Genomic DNA, 15,115 nt, shown 5'->3' on the forward strand with positions numbered 1-15,115 from the left:
ATGCTACTACTCACATTTTCTATCTCTTAATGCCAACATCAGAGATGCTATATAAGCATTCACTTCACTCTTAACTTTGTAGAATCCATTCTTCACAAAGCAGGCAGAACATTTCCTTTAGTCTCTGAGGGACTCCGAGTTGCTTTTAGGCTAAAGTTTAAGATGCTTTAAGAAGTCTACAAATCCTCACATCATTTAATTCCTATCTCAGGCTTTACGTCCCATTCTGTCTTCTTCCCTGGCTCACTTCACTTTGAACACTTAGGCCCTCTTTAACTTTGTGGAAGAAAAAAAGCTTATTCTCACCTCAAGGCCTTGACTCTTGCTGTTCTCACTTCCTGGAGGGCTCCCCTTCTTCCTCACTCTCACCCCTATCTCCTACCATCTTCCAGCCCTCGGTTTTTAAATGCTTCCCTGATAGCTCACTTGGTAAAGAATCTGCCTGTAATGTAGGAGACCCCAGTTCCATTCCTGGGTCAGGAAGATCACTGGAGAAAGGATAGGCTACCCACTCCAGTATTCTTGGGCTTCCCTCCTGGCTCAGCTGGTAAAAGAATCCGCCTGCAACGCGGGAGACCTGGGTTCACTCCCTGGGTTGGGAAAATAACCTGGAGAAGGGAAAGGCTACCCCCTCCAGTATCCTGGCCTAGAGAATTCCATGAACTGTATAGTCCATGGGGTTGCAAAGAGTTGGACACAACTGAGGGACTTTCACTTTTGTCAGAGAAGCCTCTCCTACCTTTTGCTTCCCTCCCATTCACTCACCCCTCCTCCCCATTTCTCAGAGACCTCTGCTTTATAATTTCTATTGCTCTTAATACAATTTGTATGTTTCTCCACTAAACTGTAAACTCTGCAGCGCAGAGAACATATCCATTTTATGCCTACTGAATATTAACGGTCAGTATTGTCCCTGCCTTAATAGAATGAGTGAGCAATTCTTATTTGCCAAATGAACCAAAAGTTTAAATTCCATTGCCCAGGTTGGTCTAACACCACTCTATGTGATCTTTTGGAGTAATTAGACATCCTTTCTTAGGAAAAATATTTTTATTTCAGTCACCTATAAATGAATCCACCTGGTTTATCGGAAGATAAACCAGAAGAGAAAAAAGCTATTAACATTATAGGTCTCCCAGGTAGGGGGAGGTCCCAGACTAGGAACTGGGTAGAAATGCAAATCAGCAGGCCTCACTCCGGACCACCTAATCAGAGAACTCAGGGGGTGTGGTCCAGCATTCTGTGCTTTAACAACCCTTCCACGGAATTCTGACGCACACTTTGAGAAGTTTAAATACCATTCATTGTTCTAGGCTTTCTAGTTTTGAACTTTTTTTTAAATTAAAAATTCTGGTCCTTAATCCTTGGTTTCATCCTCCAACTACTACTCCGGAGCGTACTTTTTTCGCCTCATTCAAAGCCACCAAAGGCTTATTTGTGTAAGGTATTTACCTGTACATTCCTGAGAGGTGTGCCTTCCGCGTGGGCACAGGGGCCTGCCCTCCGGTTGGCCTACAATCTAACCCTTGTGGTAACACTTGTAACGTGCCACGTTGTAACAATGCACAAGTGTAACTGAAGAAAAAATAAACCCAAAAAACAGTACCAAGGCACAGGAGCCACGGCGCAAGCCTTTGTTCCTCTCTCCTCCAACTGCTCACCCTCCGTCTGATATCGCTCTTTTCCAACCAGAAAAGGAGCCGCTCAAGTTATAAAAATGGATGGGCGCCGCTGACAAGGTTTTCAATGAGGCCGTTTTCCCCGGAGCACCGGACGATACTTGGGGCTGTGGAATGCGGTTCCAACGCTTCCTCAACCTAGCACAGAAGTAATTGCAACTAAAAACCCCTTCCAGCTTCAGAAGGAGAATCGGAGGCTCGGGCAGACCTCCCCGCCCCTACCTGGAGAACACCCGAAGTGGACTACCTCACCTTCGGAATGGGAGCGGCAGCCGGCGGCGCACCTCACTGCGCATGCTCTCTCGCCCCGCCCGCTCGGAGGCCGGAAGGGGGAGCGCTCGAGGCCTAGGCCTGGCCCGGCCGGGGCGTCGGCACCGGCGGCCATCTTGGCTTCCCGGGGAAAGGCGGTGTGAGGGGAAGAAGTTGTAGGGTGGGGGCAGGAGTGAGGAGGAGGGGAGAGAGAGAGGGGGAGGAGGCCGCGGCGGGGCAGGGCGGGGACTGCCTGCCTGCCCGGGTTGCGGAAGTGGTAGCCGCTGACCGAGCCTGCTGCTCTCTCGCTACTGCTTCGGCTTCCCGGCTCCCCCCCAGACAGAGAGGGTGGCCCGGCCGTGGATGGTCAGATAGCTTCTACCTCCCGCCGCCCATCCCTGGCCCCAACCGGCACGGAGCAGACGGCGGCAGCAGCAGCAGCAAGCGAGGAGGAAGATGGCGGGACGGCTGCCGGCCTGTGTGGTGGACTGTGGCACGGGGTAAGGGGGCTGATGGGCGGGGGTGGGGAAACTGAGGCGGAGGCAGGAAAATGGCGGGGCCGGGAGATGAATGGAGCGGCAAGGTGCCGCCGCCGGCTGTGTCAGTCCGGGCCGCGCCGGGTGGCGAGGGGTGGGGCCCGCAGTCAGGGCCTCCCTCATCCCCCGCGCTTCACCCTCTGGGAGCCGGGCGGGGGCGCGGAGCCCAGAACCCCCGCCCTGGAGCGGCTTCCTCCGCGCGACCCCTCCCGGCCCTTCCCCCACCGCGGTGGGCAGCGCCGCCCGAGGGGCTGCGGGGACGGTCGCCTCCGCGGGGCCCGCGGTCGCGTGAGGGTGGTCGTCGAGCCCCGTGCAGCCGACCCTCCTTTGCCCCGGTGCCCCTTTCCTGCCCGTGGGTTTGGAGACCGAGGGGAATGGAGCGCGGGGACCAGCCGGGCAAAGGAGCGAGAAAAGAGAAGCGCTCCTTGTAGGTTTTGCAAGATTGCTGTGACAACATTGTATCGGGGTGTGGGTGGGGAAAGGGAAGAATCGGACCCTGAAAATGGGAACCTAGATCGGGGCTTTCATTGGACCACCCACCTCCTCTTCCTTTTCGACTCCCGGTCTTTTCCATCTCCCACTACGTTCCTACCGGCCAACCAAGTCACATTTTAATTTGAGAGAAAGATGTCATGTGTTACTTCTCTTGCCTCAAAAAAGTCCCCCAGTGAGCAAGCGCGCTGCAACTTCCTTAGTTTTGTCAAAGCCGCTTCCTGCTTTCAGTCTTTTATACCCTTATAAGGTAGTTTTTCGTTTCCAACCTGAACACATCTTATTAGAACTTTCAAAATCAAGCAGTTTTCAAATAGGCTGAGTTACTGGTGCTAGGTATGAATTTCTGTGAACTTAAAAAATATATTTGCGTTGTACGGAGAGGGAGGAAGGGAAGCACCCAGAAAAATTAAGTTGTATACGGTCATTCTGTGACCATGTCTTAAGGAGAGAAGGAAGGTAATAGAGTTGTAAAGGGAGGTACTTGCTTTTCAAGGAGTTGTTTATTATAGATCTGCAGTGTAGTTTACTAAAATATAGAATGGTGTGGAAGTGGTCGTTCCTTTTGTATTAACAGGCGTTTTAGAGAGTTATAGCACACTTTATACTAACGTAGAAAATATTGCCTATGTTTTAATGCAGAGTGACTGCTTTATGTTTCAATATTGGAAGTGTTTTCTTTGGTGCTCGTGAATGCCGTGCTGATTACTTTTCCAATTCCCCAGGTTTTGGAGGGGGTTATGAGAACTGGATTGTCAGCCTTTCCCTTCCCTTTTTACTCTTTAGCAAACTATTGTTACTTAAAGGATGGTATACTCCTTACTCAGTTTGCTTTGTGTGAAATTTCTCTATAATCCTCAGGATCATACCTTTATGAAAGTGTGGCAGTTTGTAAAGTCCCAGCCGTGCAAAAGGAAACAATCGATTTATTAATATAATAAAAAACCAGTGTCGTTTAGCCATGAAACTTCTATGTAGCTTTTTGATAGATGGCTGATTAAAGTTATTTTTCTTAATCCAGTTTTATTTCCTTGAACCAGTATTTTTTTTTTCGCCTTCCTTCTTAGTCCAGTTGGTGAGTAGTTTTATGTTAGGGTCAGTTTTAAAATTAGATTTGGCAGCTTGACTGAGAAAGAATTTTCAAGTATGTTTTGTTACAGTGAAAAATATTGCTACATAGTTAATATTCTATGCTTTAGCAATTATTGCCTTGTCAATAAAATTAGTGTAGATAATTGTTGCCCTAATAGTATGGTAATATCTTAAGTAAGGTGTTAACTTTTTCTTATTTAATTTTTTCCCTTTTGAAATACAATTTTGATTATGTTTGATTTAGTATGCTGGGTATTTCATTGAGGTTAACTATCCTTAAGTGACCTCTTTCTGATAGGGCAACCTTGAATTTAAAACACAGACTGAGTGATCAGGAGGTGTGGGGGAGAGGGGTTCAATCTATACTTAGGATGCTGCCCACTCTTAGTTGTTGAGTTGTGTCCGACTCTGCGATCCCATGAACTGTAGCCTGCCAGGATCCTCTGTCCATGGAATTTTCCAGGCAAGAATACTGGAGTGAATTGCCATTTCCTACTCCAGGGGATTTTCCCCACCCAGGGATCAAACCTGTGTCTGCTGAATTGGCAGACAGATTCTTTACCACTGAGCCACCTGGGAAGCCCCTTATACTTAGAATGTTTTTGCTTTAATGATCAGTTATTGATTATATTACTACATTAGTTTTATCCCATAGGGAGAGGTCGCTGGACAGTCATGATTTAAATGAAACAGATTAAGAGTTCTTCTTACTTTTTTTTACTATCTGTCACTGTCTGAAATTCCACCTTTAGAGATCCATTTATTTATTTGTTTATTTTTAATTTGATTGCCCATGCGGAATGTGAAGTCTTAGTGTTCCCTGAGCAGGGATCGAACTCTTGCCCCCTGCATTGGAAACTCAGACTGTTAACCAGCAGGGAAGTTCCAGATACACACTTATTGTGGTTTTCAGAAGGCATTTTGGTCTTTCTTGTTGCCTGTTAATACAAATCCTGGAAAGTACACCTTCAGCTTTAATAGCATATAGAAGATAGCTCATTGAAATTGGGCCTTTGATAAACATCTATAAATAAGCCCTTAATAGTTTTATGTTCCAGAGTACTGTAGTTTTCCAGATGCAAATTATGCACCTACAATGTGTGTGTTCTTTTGTATTTTAGAGAATGCATTCATCAACCACAATTACTCATTTACATGAGTGAAAAATTATAACGAATTCAGATGCTCATTATATAAGATAAGCATTTCATTTCATTATATAAGATAAACAAAAGGTGATGAAAAGAATGGCCGTCATTTCATTATATAAGATAAGCAAAAGGTGATGAAAAGAATCGCTGTCTGTGAAATTTGGTGGGTTTAGGTAAGAAAAGCTGTGAAAGTTGGGAAACAATGACTTTTAATCCCCAAATTTAGAGACCCTTCAGTGATCCTTTATTTCAGCATAAGATAAAGAATCACCCAAGCACAGATCGTAAAAGAAAGTAACTCCTTTTAAAAACAATTTAGAAAAAATATACTTCTTTCATATAGATACCATGTTTGCATACTTTTGGGTGGAATCTGTATTGGAATAGTAATGTAAAATAAAATTTGGGGACAAATTATTATTGACAGAGCGGGTTGCTTAAGAACTAAGATGCGGATTCAAATGGGTTATCAGTGGTGAGGAAAACTGTTTTTTTTAAGCATTTAAAAACTATTGTAATATTTGTAAAGTTAAGATTATCCTAAGTTGTCTTTTGCATATTCTTCCCCAGAATTCTTCAACATTGAAGCCATGTAAAAGAACTCCTTACATGCTTCTATTTTGTTATAGCTTGTTTGCAGAGCTATGCATTGTGAAATTTCTTTCCCCTTTAATGTCTTTCCTTTTTCTTTTTTCCTAATAAATACTGTATTGGTAAATTATTTCCATTAGCAGAGTTGTTATAGTCTTATTGTACATATATCCAGCTCTTGGATATATGCAGATCTAGAATCAATTAAGCAGTTTTCCTAGTTGAGTTAAACTTCTTGGCAATCTTGAAATGTAAGCATAAGTATTTTGTTGGAGCTGGTGGATGAGGAGCTTATATTCGTCTTGTAGTCACGTTCTAGCTATTAGTACAGATAGGGTGCTCATGTTTGAGAGCAGTGAGGAAGAGCTGAGTGGGTGGGAGAAAATATAATTGGGAAGTCCATGTTTCTTACATAAATTCTGTATGTAGTATGTAACAATAACGCTATTTTTCCAGTTGTCTTGAAGGGCAGAAACAGTCACAGTATCTAGTTGTTACCAAAACATTCATTAAAATTCTTACTACTTCATGGGTCTTGTTTTGCATGCTGTTTGCAGTAAATATAACAGACATGCCCCTGTTGAAAAATCATATTCTTACTTGGTCTTGTCTAAAATCCTTTCCATTCCTTCCAGTCTTCTTCTGCCTGCCAATTTTGTGTTGGAATATTGACTTTGGATTGGGTACATGTTGTATCTAATGAACTTTTCAGCCTTATTGTAAAAGAGTTTGGAAATTTTACTTTTAAGCACAGAAGGGAAAGATCCCGTAGTGGAGGATCTGTTGGTCAGGCTTTTTACTTACTTAATCTTGTGACAGCTATTTTTACCTCATCTTACAAGTGAGAAAATAGGATAGAGAGTTTACTTTTTTGATATTATGTAGTTAAGTATGAGAGTTGCTGTTTGTATTTAAGTTTATTTTATTTATTTATTTATTTGTATTTAAGCCGCATGTTCTTTCTGTTAATACTGTGGGGACTCCTCTTAGGAACTATGCACATTGATTATTTGCATTAGTAAAGTTAACTCTATTCTTGCTTAAAGTAATCTTATTTAAAAAATCCTAGCCTTACTAATTAGAGAAACCTTTCTGTGTAAATCTGACTTACTTTAGATTTTTTTTCTGGATATGTGAATTCCCTGACTTATTTATTTTTTTTTTTGACACTTTGTTTTAGACATGATTAAATTTAATCTCGAGAAAAAATTTACTCTCCAGGTTTTGTTTATCAGGAAATACTAACAGCTAACATTTACCAAGAATTATGTATCAAGTGCTGTGCTAAATGTTCTGTGTTATCTCATTTACTTTTCATATTGGCTTGTGAAGTATTGCCTCCGTTTTTAGACTGGAAAATGTAGGTTTAGAGAAGTTAAACTACTTGACCCAAGGTATTGTAGCAAATACTTGTAGTAGAGACACTGTACTATGTAATATGTAAGTCTCCTTACATAGAGGATGAGCTTTTGACAATTTTGAATCATTTAGATATTTTTTAAAAGAGAAATATATGTTGTTAGAAAGGCAGACAGCAGTGTAACTTAAGGATTGCTTGCACAGGTGGAAAGAGTGGTGCTGTCACATCAAGGCTAACTATATACTTAGCAGGGGGCTTTCCTGGCGACTCCGTGGTAAAGAATCTGCTTGAAGTGCAGGAGTCTCGGGTTCAGTATTCTTCCTGGGAGGGTCCTATGGACGAGGAGCGTGGCGGTCTACAGTCCAGAGGGCAAAGATCCCACATGACTGAGCAACTAACACTTAAATACTTAGCAGGTCAGAAGCTCTTGGAATTATAATGAAAATGTGTAGTACAATCAGCTCTCAAGAGTCTTAATGAGACAAGAGTGAAAAATCATTAAAAAGAAATTCGAGGAGCTCGCTGGTGGTCCAGTGGTTAAGAATCTGCCTTCCAGTGCAGAGCATTTGGGTTTCTAACCCTAGTTGGGGAACTAAGATCCCACATGCCTTAAGCCAACTACCGAGCCCTTGTGCCACAGTTAAGATCTCACAGCCATAAGTAAATAAATATTTTTTTTTTAAAAAGGAATTTAGAGGATGTATAAGACTGCACTTAATCAAATATTGAGATATTTCCTTTTCTGGCACTAGTACTTCCTGTCCTGTAGGTTAGTAAGGAAAGAAGGATTATTGTGGTCAGGATGAGTCGAGGAACTTGTAGTGAAGATAGGATATAAAATTCTCCTTTAAGGATTTGGATTGAGGCAGGGGAAGGAAAATCATATATAGTAGAGAGGGGGGAGAGCTGTTTGTGTTTAGTCCTCTCAGCATATGTTGCACCACTTCCCCTACCTTATGAGTTGAAGTCTGTAATAACTGCAGATCTAGATTATGTAAGCGAAAAGATACTAACATTTATTGAGCTCTTCCTGTGTACCAGGTGTTCATTATATGGCAGGAAAGCTTTGATCAAAATAATTTTACTTGATAGGGCATAGTAATTAGTACACAGATGAGTGAATGTTGAAAGTAGGGTTTTTAGAGTATTTCTGGAATGGAATTTAGTTGGATCAGGTGTAGAGGAGATATTTGGGGTGAACTTACTGGACTTGCTGCATAGTAGGAATCTGAATTGTTGTTGAATGAATGAGTGAATAAATGAGTGAAGGAGCAATAATTAAGGTTTTTAAAAAGTGCATCAGAAACACCTTTTGCCCAGTGGTTCAGAATCTTATAGGTTGGGCCTAGTAGCATTTATTTAAATGTCCTGTGTGATTTTTAAGCACCCCTCTCAATACCTGCTTGCAGGTATTCTGAAATAGGGTGTTGGGAGTAGGAATGGAGAAGAGATCAATTTGGTAAAAGTTGTTGCTTTTGTTTGTACCTTTCTTTTGGCAGTTATATTGTTTTGTATGTTTTATTTATGGTTAGCAAGGGCTTTTTACTCAGAGCTATTTTTGAGTTCAAGCTCTACCATTTTTTCTAGCTGTGTGACCTTGTACACTTCAGATTTACAGATACTGTTTTTGTCACTTGGAGATTGTAGTATCTTACTGGTTTTTGTTTTTTTGAGATAATGCATGAAGATGGTTCAACCCAGTGCTTGGCATGTAGTAAGAGTTCAATACATTGTAATCATTACAGTTTTCAGTTAGCTCTCCTTTTTTTTTATTGGATTGAAAAGTTCTTAAGGAAAGGAGCACATTGTCTTATGCTTCTTATTTCCTGCAGGCTTTGTCTACCATATTTTTTTGATCAGTAACAATATTTTTGTTGATTTGAAAGATGGAAGTATAGTTAGGGCTTGGCAGTTGTTTCTAGTGTATTGTCAACAGGAATCAATGAAGATTTCAGATTATTAGTTTTGAGTGGGACATGAAGGAGTTGGTTTTAAGAAGCTGAGTAAGGTTGAAATTTGAATTTGTGAGCCATAATTGGAAATGTTCTAAGAGAATTTAGAGATATAGGAACTTCAGGAATGAATGTGGGGATTTGGCAGTAACCATTATAATTTTTAAATTGAAGCTAATAAGATGAAAATTCAGAGAGAATAGAAAGGTTGAATATTTATCTTCTTTTTAAAAAAAAATCTTGGATATGTGGTCTGGCTTCTTGAACATCACAAAAAGAAGAATAAGAGAGCTCTATGGTTTGACATGGTGAGTGATCTCATCCCACTTCTTAAGAGGCAAAGTGCTTAGTAAGAAGAGTTTAGCTCAGGGTGGGCTAAATTTTCCTCCACAGTGTTTCTCCTAATCCAGAGTGCTCTAGTCTGGGATGGTTAAAATGTTTCTTTAGGCAATATATTTTCTGAAACAAAATTCCCTTGTAATAAAAGCATTGGAATGCTCACCTGCAGTTCTTTTGGAACTTGTAGCCTCTTTTATGATACTGTGGTCTGTAATAGCCACTAACATAGAGGTAAGAGCAAAGCAGTTAAGTAATAGCATTACGTTAACATGCTTTCTAGCTTACCAAGAACTTAATAATTCATGAATTATTAAGGAATGGTGCAAGATAGGGTGATGTCATTGGATTAATGTTTTAAATTTGGTCCTTAAGTGTGGTACCGATTAATACTACTTTGTGTGTTGCTTGTTTTATGTCTTTGTGCTTGGTCACTCAGTTGTGTCTGACTCTGCAGCCCCATGGGCTGTAGCCCACCAGGCTCCTCTGTCCACAGAATTTTCCAGGCAAGATTGCTGGAGCAAGTTGCCATTTCCTACTCCAAGGGATCTTCCCAACATAGGGATTGAACCCGAATCTGTTGTGACTCCTGCATTGGCAGACAGATTCTTTGCCACTAGCACCACCAAGAAAGCGCTTTATATCTTTATGTGTGCCTTTATATCATAAAATATATAAAAGGTGCCTACATAACTGATTTAATACCAGTGAAGAAAGACAAATAGTATCTTAATTTTTTTCAAAGGACAAAATTTTATGGAATTTTAATAATTTTTTTTCAAAAGCTTTCCAATCTGTTCATTTAAACACAAGTCATTCTTATATACTGCTTGCAACCCGGAAAGGGAACAGCCTTGGATATATATGATCACATATATTCTTTTTCACTCCTACTCCTTCTCTCCTTCCTACCTATAAGCCATACCACAAAGAATATTTTCTTCAATTGTTCTAATGCTGAGCGTTTTATCTTTAAACATTCTCCTTGAAGGCTTCTTGTCGTTTGTGAAAACACAGTACTTTTGAGAAGAATGTCTTTAACACTTTTTCAGTTATAGTAATTAGTATGAATGAAAGGTTGCTAGAAGGAGGGTACGTCTTCATAAGGGGAACTAGTATGCAAAATACCTTTCAGTTTAGAGTTGGTTTGGAAGCAGCATAAAAATATAAACTATGTTTTAATATTGGTCTATGATAAAACACAAATGTTTGCTTACTTAAAGTTTTAGAGTTCAGTATAATCAAATACAGAGCACTTTTTCTTCTGCTATAAGCATTTAAAAATTAGGTTATTTTGAGGCTATAAAAATAGTATTTAATATGTATTTGTAATGCTTCGCTTACACTTTAGTAAATTAAGAAAAGTGCCTAATTACTCACACAGAATTTTGGAGCTGAAAAAGACTTTGAAAAATAATTTAATCCACTCATTATTTAGAAATTAAACAGAGTCCCAGAGTTGAGAAATGTCTTTCAAGGCCCTTGTAAGGGTATTATTTCTGAGATAATTTTTTATAACAGTTTCAGAAACTTTGCTAAATGGGTACTATTTATAATTATCTTTTTAAAGATGAGGAATGTGAGGTATGGTGAGCTTAAGTAACTTGCTCAGTTAAGTAGTAGTCTAGAGTTTGAGCCCTGTTGCAGTCTAACTCCAGGGCCCACTGCTCCACTACCCTAACTTGGGATATATTCAACAGGGATAGTTAAATTGTTAACCCAGTTTTTTGAAAAGTGTTCTTAAGCTACATATTTAGAAAAATAAATTTCTACTTTTATTTCTTTATTAAAAAATTTTAAAGGGTACTGTGTATTATGGTTTTGCTGGGTCGTCATCGCTACTTGGGGACTTTGCTAGTTGCGGCGAGTGGGGGCCATCCATCGGCTCGGGCTTCCCACTGCGGTGGCCTCTCGTCGCAGAGCGCAGGCTCCCGGCGCGTGGGCTTCGGCAGTCGGGGCTGCTGTGCTCCAGGAGGCGGGCGCAGCAGCGTGGCGCACGGGCTCAAGTTGCCTGCGGCGTGTGGAATCCTTCTGGACCAGGCATCTAAGTGGTGTCCCCTATCCACTGCACAAGCAGGGACGTCCAAATTTCTACTTTAGAACTGCATTTTTTGGTGAGGGAGATAGGACTGTGCTGGGTCTTCCTTGCAGGGCACAGACTTTCCCTACTTACGGCCCAAGAGGGGCTGTATATTTAGTATTCCTCTAGTTGCAGTGTACAGGCAGAGTTGCCCTCTGCATCTGGGGTCTTAATTCCCTGATCAGGGATCTAACCCCATGTACTCTGCGTTGAAAGCTGGATTCTTAACCACTGGACTACCAGGAATGTCCCAGAACTGCTAATTTTGAACAAATATGAAATATATAGGGAGGTCTTTGTGACCAGTTCATTGATTTTTACTAACCGGAAACACATGTAAATTACATAGCATGGAATTATTTATTTAGCCTCATGAATAATATAAGGACATATATCTTATTTAACATAATAAAAGTGACAATTGTTGGTTAATACAGGACAGCTCAATTAAGGAAATGATGTCTAATTACATGTAACTTTAAAATGAAGATGAGCATATTTGTTAAGCTGCAATTTGAAGGTAAATAATTGAGGCATTTAAAAAGTCCTTCCTCACTAATGTTGGCATAAAACACAGAAATGAAACAGTTGAACCTAAGAGTAAAACTAGCCTTAGAATATAGAACTATAAAAATGATTTTTGTATTAGACTCAGAGGACTTAATAATGTGTATTAGGAATACAGTCTTAGGAGTAAAGTTTATAATCATAAGACAGTAAATGGTGGACATTTCACTCATGACTTTTTGATTCTATGGCCCATGTTCTTCCCTACTAGTGTAAAGGTATTAAGTTTTAGACCTAGAAGAATTGAAAGAATATTTCTGTTGATATTTAGGAGTCCAGATTCTTCCAATCAATGGTCTTGTACGTGTTTTTGTGTCAGGTTAAATAGTGACTTTCATGTAGTGAGAACAGCATTGGAGGAGATTGGAAATGCTCTTTCAATAATTACTAGTTATCTTTATAGCTAACATTCCCTGTGAACTAGATATTACCTTCTTGTTCTGAAAGTTCTTTAACACCACAAGTATGAAGAAAACTATAGCTAAGCTGAGAAGTGAAATATTATGAAATTTGACATTGGGATTCATTTGTATATCTTTTTTTTCATTTAAAATTGGAAAATTATTTATTTTGTAAAAACCTCTATGTGTGTGCTTTACTTTGTTATAACATGTTAAGAGTGGAAGCTGATCATTCATACTGAGGTAAAATTCTTTCAACTTTAATGGTTCTCACTACCAAGAAATTTTGGAAAACGGATTGTACTAAGTTATTAAGGTGCTTTGCATGCTAAAGTTCTAGGGTCTAGGGTCTTATTTGTTTTGCTGTGTGGTTTAGAACTGTTGAAACATTTAAAGTTAAAACTACTGTTGTTTCTCCCTTATGTAGTCTATAGAGTCAAATACACCACACTTAGTACAATAAATTGAGTTTATTCTTTTCTGAAATGATTTTTGTCCTAGCTTTCTATGCATTTCATTTTTGAAATGTGACTTTTTTCAAAGATTCTCTTTAATATTCTCATTTAATGGTTTAATGTCAGCAACTAATTGAGATCTTTAAGTAGTTTTTGCTGTGATATGTTTTTCAAAACAAAAAGAAAACTATTATATTAAGTAAAAATGGTACTTTGTCAACTGATGCTTTAAGTAAGGAAACAAGAATTTGTAGAATTAAAAGTAATACTCAACACGTGGGGTGCTGCTGCTTTTATATTATAAGCATCGCTGATTTTACTGTTTAAAAATATTCTTTCATAAATAAATTTATTCCTTTTAGAAAGATATAGTGAGTAATATAAATATATCCCTATTTATCAGAATCATTACCTGGTAAAATTTTGTATTTGTTTCATCTCTTTGATTTTTAAGAATAAGAGAACATTATAAATGACTCTCCTCAAGCCCACTTTTCTCCTGCCCAGAAGCATTTAGGACTACAATGAATTAGTCATTTTTTATGTAAAATTCTTTTTTTTTTTTTTGCTGTTCATTTCTATCAGTCCAGGTCTTCCCTCACTCCTGACTTGATTACATTTCCATTACTGCTCTTCTAATCACTTTGATATAATTTCAAAAGTGCTTTTGAACTCTCTCTTTTATTGTATTCCTTTCTCAAAGCAATTTCTAACCTTGCTGCTCAAAACCAGCATTATAGATTTTTTCTCATTGCTACTGCAGTCCAGGGAGATTTTCTGTATATTTAACTTGCTTCCTGGGGCCACAAAGGGAAAAATTTGTTTTAATTTTTCAGAGTATTATATTGCCCTTATCAATTTCATAAACTTAATATAGCTTTGTCTTTTTCATTTTATGGTCTCTTTAAAAACCATTTAGAAATGACACTTTCTTTTTCTAAGTATAGGAAAGCTTAAAGAATGAGTCATGATTTCACTATCCAGGTAACCCAGTGACATGTTTTAAATTAAAGCAATATATATCCCTGTCTGTGTTTGAATTATCTCTGGAATACATAAATAATTGATTCTTAGGGTAGCAACGGACTGGTTAGTAGATGGGCCTTGTAGGGAAGCTTTTTGTGTGGTAGAGATACTAACTTTAGTACTTCCTGTTTTATGTATTAAAATTTTTATCATGTTCTAGTGTAACCTATTCAGAAATTCTTCTAAAAATAATTTATGTGCATGGTTAGACTATTTAAGACGTGTTAATTTGAAAAACAAAATTCTGACATCCTGCTATCTGTAGGTAATCAGACTTTACTATTTCTTCTGAAAGTCTACAGAAGACGTGTATATATATTTTAACAGTATATAATAGAATTGTTCTTGATGTGTAATTTTATTTCTACTCTACATGTATATGTAAATTTTTGTTTACACTTGGCAAAAATACTTGACATGAAAATAGGGTATTCACAACATGTATTTTTCCCTGTTTAGAACTAGGTTTGAAAGTACTTTTGAGACATTTTAAAGTAACAGTGTAATGTAATTAATACTAAAATACACACACGTAAATGCACAGGCACATACACACACACACCATTTATTAAGAAATAGCAAGTTGGAAGGCTTTAGGACTCTACTAATTTTGCCTGGGAATAATCCTGTGAAAATCAAATGTGTCCAAAAGTACTGATGAAAATGGAAGATTAGAAAAGGACCCCTGAAGAAAGAAATGATTAGGATAAAACAAAAACAACAATGAAAAGAGGATGGAGCATTTATAAATGCTAGGGTTTATGTTTCTGTTCCCAAATACAGTTTTCAAGACTTTCTAATAGTTTTTCTTTCTACTTCATACATAACAGAGTGTATTGCAGGAGTTGAGGATTAAGAAAATGAACTGTGGGTATCGAGATGAGTCTGAGAAGGTAAATAGGCATCAGATCATACATAGCATGTTGGGGAGTAGTCTTCAAACCAGTGAAATTCATTGAGGTATTCTAAAAAGCAGAGCCTTGGTTTTTTGTACTGTTAATTCATGTGTATGTGTGCAAGTCGCTCAACTGTTTCCAGCTCTTTGCGACCCCATGGACTATACAGTCCATGGAATTCTCCAGGCCAGAATACTGGAGTGGGTAGTCTTTCCCTTCTCCAGGAGATCGTCCCAACTCAGGGCTCAATCT

At 39.0% G+C, this 15,115-nt stretch overlaps 1 protein-coding gene and 1 long non-coding RNA gene across 9 annotated transcripts in view; one reads left to right on the forward strand and one right to left on the reverse strand.

Moving 5' to 3' along the window:
- The window catches only part of LOC110145249 (uncharacterized), a 116,570-nt gene extending 113,438 nt beyond the window's left edge, over positions 1-3,132 (reverse strand). For all 8 annotated transcript variants that reach the window (XR_011491017.1, XR_011491016.1, XR_011491013.1 and 5 more), the window contains exon 1: positions 3,005-3,132. This is a non-coding gene — a long non-coding RNA (uncharacterized lncRNA). The remainder of the gene's footprint in view (positions 1-3,004) is intronic.
- The window catches only part of ACTR3 (actin related protein 3), a 49,524-nt gene continuing 36,567 nt past the window's right edge, over positions 2,159-15,115 (forward strand). The window contains exon 1 of the mRNA XM_020905420.2: positions 2,159-2,428. Coding sequence (XP_020761079.1) covers positions 2,385-2,428 — 44 coding nt within the window. The 5' untranslated portion in view covers positions 2,159-2,384. The remainder of the gene's footprint in view (positions 2,429-15,115) is intronic.

The sequence above is a fragment of the Odocoileus virginianus genome, chromosome 13 (assembly GCF_023699985.2).
Source record: "Odocoileus virginianus isolate 20LAN1187 ecotype Illinois chromosome 13, Ovbor_1.2, whole genome shotgun sequence".
Taxonomy (NCBI): domain Eukaryota; kingdom Metazoa; phylum Chordata; class Mammalia; order Artiodactyla; family Cervidae; genus Odocoileus; species Odocoileus virginianus.